This window comes from Mesitornis unicolor, unplaced genomic scaffold (assembly GCF_000695765.1).
Source record: "Mesitornis unicolor isolate BGI_N332 unplaced genomic scaffold, ASM69576v1 scaffold53097, whole genome shotgun sequence".
NCBI lineage: Eukaryota > Metazoa > Chordata > Aves > Mesitornithiformes > Mesitornithidae > Mesitornis > Mesitornis unicolor.
Window position 1 is genome coordinate 1 of NW_010195424.1, and position 6,511 is coordinate 6,511.

At 37.7% G+C, this 6,511-nt stretch overlaps 1 protein-coding gene across 1 annotated transcript in view; it reads right to left on the minus strand.

Annotated features, from left to right (window-relative positions):
- Nucleotides 1-634: 634 nt before the first annotated feature.
- GALNT7 (polypeptide N-acetylgalactosaminyltransferase 7) overlaps nt 635-6,511 on the minus strand; it is a gene marked incomplete at both ends in the record, with an annotated part of 12,590 nt that continues 6,713 nt past the window's right edge. Inside the window, 3 exons of the mRNA XM_010188090.1 lie at nt 635-733; nt 2,888-3,106; nt 5,159-5,281. Coding sequence (XP_010186392.1) covers nt 635-733; nt 2,888-3,106; nt 5,159-5,281 — 441 coding nt within the window. The remainder of the gene's footprint in view (nt 734-2,887; nt 3,107-5,158; nt 5,282-6,511) is intronic.

The window sequence follows — 6,511 nt, forward strand, 5'->3', positions numbered from 1 at the left end:
TTCTGTGATTCTGTGATTCTGTGATTCAAGGCCACATCAGTATAAACAAGGACTTTAAAAGCCAGAAAGTTTTCCAACTGCAGATACAGGTCAAACATGATAGCAGATTGGATTGCAGCCATCTATTAGTAATTATGTTCTGCCAATTAATCTGTAAATGAAGCAGAGGCAAATTTGTATTCAATTTCTTGTCTCCTGTGTTGGAAGATGAGTTACTGCACAGAAGTGTTTTATACTCCCATTAGAGCAAAACAACTTTGGGAAATAATTGAGCCAAAGTGAGTAAAGAGGCTGTTTCCTTAAGGATGAATTTTAAGTGAAGATAAATGATGAATCAGCAGCAATGCTAAGAGCTAAAGCTGCAGTTGTTCTAATGCAGGGATATAGTTGCTTTAGAACAGTCCTTGCTTCCCCATATACCTGCTTTACTGAAGAAGAGATTATGAATTTGCCTTCAATCTTATACTGTTTCTGTTTGAAATGGTATTTTCAGATTCCCGTACTTTAGCAATGTCACTAACTCCCATCTTTGTAGCTAGCACCTAAGTGATTTTACGTAGATGCTTAACAGAAAAATGGCCTGTACTATCCACAGCAAGCAATTCTCCTTCAGACTTGCCTCCAGGCTCCTTACCTGATTTCCTCCCATTCTGTGGCACGGCCCAAGCTCAACAAAGCCACCGTTGGTGTGCCCCATGCTGTCGATGCAGTAAGCAGTTTCAAAGCCTCGAATCTGGAAAGGAGGTTTTGTACTCTAAGTTAGTCTCATGGAGAAAATAAGCACGAAGGAGTTCAAAAAATTCTCACTTATCTTTCAAATGCGAAACAGGTATCTGCCAGAGAGATATGAGACAAACCTGCGTATGAAATTTAAATACTGATGTTAACTGTTCTGGGAGATGGAACTTCAAGCTACCCATGTTAATTTGTGGGCTCTTACAGGAGTTAGAGTACACTGATGAAGCAAGAGTTGCAAAGCTCAGTTCCAAAATCATGACACTGAAATGTAGGACTTTCAAGTATTTTAATTTATTCTATCTCCTATCAAAGCATCTTTAGTCTCCCAGGTCTTCATAAATAAAGCAAGAGCTCAGCTAAGAGAGAGCTAAGTTGCTCTCATCTTGCAGAAGAGAAAAACGTGATGCAGAGAAGTTACGCGCAGCTGTTGTTCACCGCAGCCTGGCACAGCCCACTGACCTCGCTGCTCTGAATTACCTCCACAGCAGCAATTACATGGGGAATAAAAGAGGTAAAATTGATAAGGGGCAGGCACAGGCATAGAAGAAACATAAAGAACAAAAGTCCTGTCAGAAAGCATGCCTCAACTGCTGATTATCCATTCCCTTCTCAGAAGGGCCAGTAAATGGCTTTCAAAGACTTTATGACACAAGTAACATTCTTTCCAGATCGATTTTCTTTGCCAGAGCCTCTTTCTTTTTCGTGATGGTGGAAGAAAGTCTGGAGGACTAAGCTTAGACCTGACTTCCAGAGAGAGTGTAAGGGAAGATGAACCCCACGTTTCCATTCCTAACATTTTGGAAATGCAATTAGTGTGGTGTTTAAAATAGCTGCGAAAAAAATTTTGTCAGATGTAGGATAACTAGAAGCCAGTGAAGAAGAGCTGAAGAAAACTTCAGAGACATCTCTGAACTTCAGACTATCCTGTTGCTTCATCAGACCTGCTCGCTCTTATTAGGGATGATTTCCTGCAAGGTGGCCATTGCTATTTTATTATCTTCTGATACTTTCACCTCAGTGAACAGTAATAAATAACGTGCCTTAAAACCCTTTATGTGGATTCAGAAGGAGGTCTAAGGCTAATGTAGTTACTGATGCTTTGTGCTAGCTTTTAAGTAAGAAATTAAGGTGGCATTGTTTACCTAGTGTCTCAGGTACAAGACTGTTAGTACTTCCTTCCACCATGCACATACTTTATATCACTAATTACTCAGGTAAATTTGAGATGACAATTTCTTGGCCATAGGAAACAGCATAGATCTGTACTTTCTAATGCCATTTTGAAGTTACAAAACCAGGTCCGTCATATCTTGGCAAAGAGGGTTGTTAAATTCGATGGGACACAGGAGTCCTCCTCTGCTAGAGAGACAATTTTCTGATTTTGCCTCCACAGTCTACGAAAGTGAAATTAATAGGAAAGACAGGGCAAGGCTGCAACCAACTGAAAAACAGCAAAAAAATTAAAGAATTCTGAAAGCTCAGAGTGGGCTCAATGCCAGAACAAAACAGCCAGGGTTCAGTGAGGTGTCCTGCACTCACTAGCGACATGTTGTCTCTCTCTGTCAACCATGTGAAAATGCCAAATATGTAACCATATTCTTAATTTAGCAAAATCACTCATATACACCAATACTGGAAATGACTGTTAAGGAATCATATCAAATACAGATAATGGATTTACTGAGGCTGTAATTGTATGAGTACATCCCAGGCTAGCAAATATAGGCAGAATGTACTTCACCCGAATTTCATAATCTATTCCCCGTTTCTTCACAGAAAAAGATTTTCACTATTAATCTTTGCCAATACTCCTATATACATTGGATTAACAGTTTTTCCTTTTTAAAAAACCTAAATTCCAATCATGGAAAAAAGAGCTTTAAACACAACTGAAGACAGGGCTAGAGATAAAATAATTCTTCAAGTAACTATGGAGCTAATTAAAAAAATCACACCTCTTAAAGTACAAAATATTTGTTTTCCTAGGGCTGTATCTCTATAACTGTTTGACTAGTACCATATACCTTAGTACAGCAGTAATCAAGGAGCCTGTTCTCAGACTGATGTCAAGTAATAATTGCTTCTTTTTGCACTTTCAATTTAAAAAAAAAAGCTCCTAAAATAAATACAGGTTATGTATTGTACTTACCTCTCCCCAGTCCACGTTTTTAGGTGGTAAGGGATAATATGAAGTTATATCATATGCTATTTCTTCCATAAACCACTTGAAACTTTTGCAGTTGTGATCTTCACGGAATTTTTTCAGCTCAGATATATCTCCGTAAGGTAGTGCTTTTGTTTCTGGCCGACTGGCATAAAAGTAATCTTTGTATTCATCCCACCACACTTCTACAACTCTGACATAGTTCTGTAAAAGCAAGGACATTACTGCTACCTCAAAGCACACGCAGCAGGTCAGATGCAACTGCATGTTAATTCCAGAAATTTAAGAGACTGCATGAAATTACTAAATAGCACTAATAATTTGTCACCTTCAGCAGATTACACAGGACACAAACATATTATTTTCAAATGACTGTTAGGACTGATGCCAGCAAAATAAACTGGCTTGCTTAACAAGAGCATAAAGTCTTTTTCTTAGTTTAGAGAATGTTTATTTGAAAAGAAAGACTCTTCAGTTATGGGTGCAATAAAGTGTTGCAATCATTTGCTGTGTACCAGAATTGCAATTCAGAGTTTGTATTCAGCTTCTACAGTTTTAATATAGAGAATGATATGCATTAGTCCACTAACAGTGAAAAAATTAAATGAGTCAGCTAGGACACACCAAGGAGATTTTATCTTTTCAAGTAAAGTAGTTTATTGCTGTTTGGAGAAGGGGAAAAATGGATAGCTCGCCTGGTTAACAAGCCCCTCCCTCACATCTCACTTCTCAGTCTCTCTGACGGCTCTTATCTTTACATTAGCTGTACACGTCCTAGATGCACACTTCACTTTGTACAATTCTTCTAGCACTAATGATCTAGTGTTAAAAGAGTCTTAACAGATCTGACTAAAGGCACAAATTATTGTGAATTTTACTTTAATCCACATCCAGCATAAATTGAACAAAGCTATAAAAAAGCACATTTACTATGGGGATAGGAGAGTGTCCAAAGAGGGAGAGAGCTATTCCTGCATCCTGCCTTGAACAGAGAAGGAAATTAATATTTAAGCACACTCAGTAGTGTTTTGTTGTATTCAGTAAGCAGATGAGCAGACTCATGTAAAGTGTTTAGATATGCAGTAAATATTTTTGAACAGCTTTTCAGAAGAGTGAAATGTTTTTTATAATTTCAGTCAAGTCCAACATCTAGCCTGCACTGAGTAATGGAGCTGTGATTTGCTACCCTGTCTCCCATTGCTCTACTGCTACTCCCAACTAGACCTATTTCCCCCTACCCTCCCTTGTACTGGTCCTAGTGCTTGTTTGATCAAAATGTTAAGCAAGTCACATTACTAATAGAGGACTTTTTTTTTTTTGGCACCAGGTTAGTTTTCTACCATTAAGTGAGGCTGGAACATTCTCTTTTCAACAGAATCAACTGTTAGCTTGGCCCAAGTCATACTCTGTAACCGTACCAGTAGTCATCATCACAGGTAACATCTAGGAACAGGTAGCATCTCTGGGATGGAATTCACAAAGAACTGGGTCTTTGGCAATGGGATTTACCAATGCCAAAACAATGCACAACAGGAAGCTTAAACCAGGCAATAGGAAACCTTGACAGAAAGGTCATCTTACATCCAGCTGGTAGGTGCAAACGTATATGAAACAATTTTTATTGATTCAAATTTATCTCTTCAGAGACAGCTGGCTCATTCTTTTATTGAGGTGATGTCTACTTTTAGTATCATGGCTTGAGCAACACTATTGAACCTGCAAGGTGCCTGAGGAGTTACCAACCTTTATGATGAAGAGCAGAGCATGCCATTTTCCCAGGTGTCACTCACTGTTTCTCAATTAACAAATGCAGCATCAAAGGTCCAAGGAGATGCTAGATTACAGCATGCACTAACTCAATCTAGAATCATACCCTGTCAAACCAAAGGGGGATTTCAAACCCATGGTCATCATCTCCAGGTGTGTGCTGTATTTACTAGAGTTGTTCGTACTTCAGCTGGGCATAGCACAACAAAGACTGAGGTGCTGAGAGTAAGTGATAGGGAATGTGATTTGTACCTGAAAGATGGGGAGAGGTGGAGCAAGAATGTGGGTTCCAGGAATCTCTACTCTTAATAAGAGTGGAATTGGCGCAGAGATTTCTCTCCTGTGGGTATGACCATCTTAGCTTTCGACATTAAATAGGTTTGGATAAAGTGCTCTCTAAACTGCTAGTGATAATTTAAATAGATTTATCTAAAAGGACTGTTTTCAAAAATAAGAAACAACACCTTCAAGGTTGCAGCAAAACAATACCTTTAATGTTGGAGAAGACCCAACATACACAGGAGGTGGATTTCCTTGCCAACCCTGGAGACGATAGATGTGTCCAACACGAGAACAGGGAACAAACAACAATTTTCCCCCACACTGCCAGATCTACAAGTTAAAGCAAAGGTGGAGATATTAATATATATGCATAAGAATTTAAGACATACAAATAGATAATAAATTATGGAAGAAATACCAACTTATTTTCTTACTATACCAACTGTGTGATATATTTAAACATTTTCACTTCAGATGTATGCATAAACATAATAGGTATATGAAATGAAAGGCTTATTGAAAACATCTTCAACTCAGACATGAAATTACTCAACTAAATTACGTTTTAAAAAAGCTTTTTAAAAAGTTTGCCATATCATTCCATTACTACTTTAAAATTTACAACAGTAATACATGAGCACACAAAATCTGGAACTGGCTAATTTTTATTATGACAGAATTAATGTCTTGATTTTATTAAAGCAATTCACATACCATCACTGAGATGGGTTTTGGTTAGATGCCCATCATATTTAAGTGTTTCTTAATAAAAATTAGTAGGAGATAACCTATTGCTCCAAGTACACACTGATTTTTCTTTAACTATAGTAACTGAAAATAAAGAATGGGTAAAACATATTATCATTCCAAAATTCCCTCCCTCCCACACGTCCTTGGATAATCCATTTATGAGGAAAAGAAATCATACCTAAATCTGAATTTAGTTGCTCATAATTTTTACAAGTTTGAAACATAGCATCAAATCCAAATTCAAACTAACTTTGGGGATGTTCCATATTAGGCCAGATTCCAGATTAAAAATATGACTTAACAGTATTAGGAAAGATGGGCAGAATCATTTACTTCCTTCATTGCACCATCATATTAATTTTCTTAAGCTTTACAAAAAAAACCCAACCCTGATATGCAAGGCCTTTATATCTGCTATGTAAGAGTCAGCATGCAATACTGATAAATGCTATTTAGTTCTTCAGAAGATTGGTTGTGATCTACACGCAACCAATTTGGAGGTCTCTACCTAATCAGCACTTCAATCACAAAACTACTGTATGTAATTTCCATCACGATTTACCTCTAAGCAAGATGGGGAATTAGAAGGATGAAGATCTTGTATGTGTAACGTCCTCAATAACTACCTTTTGCATATGAATTTACAGCTGAGCAAGTGCACTCAGAGCTTACCTCAAAATGATGAAGAGCAAGAGTAGTTAGGGGAGCTCTGAATGTACTTTTAGTAAAATTCAGCTACGATTTCACAGATCGCTGCTGAGGATATTAGATGTCTCCACTTTTGTTTGTTAATTGGGACAGATTCCTGCT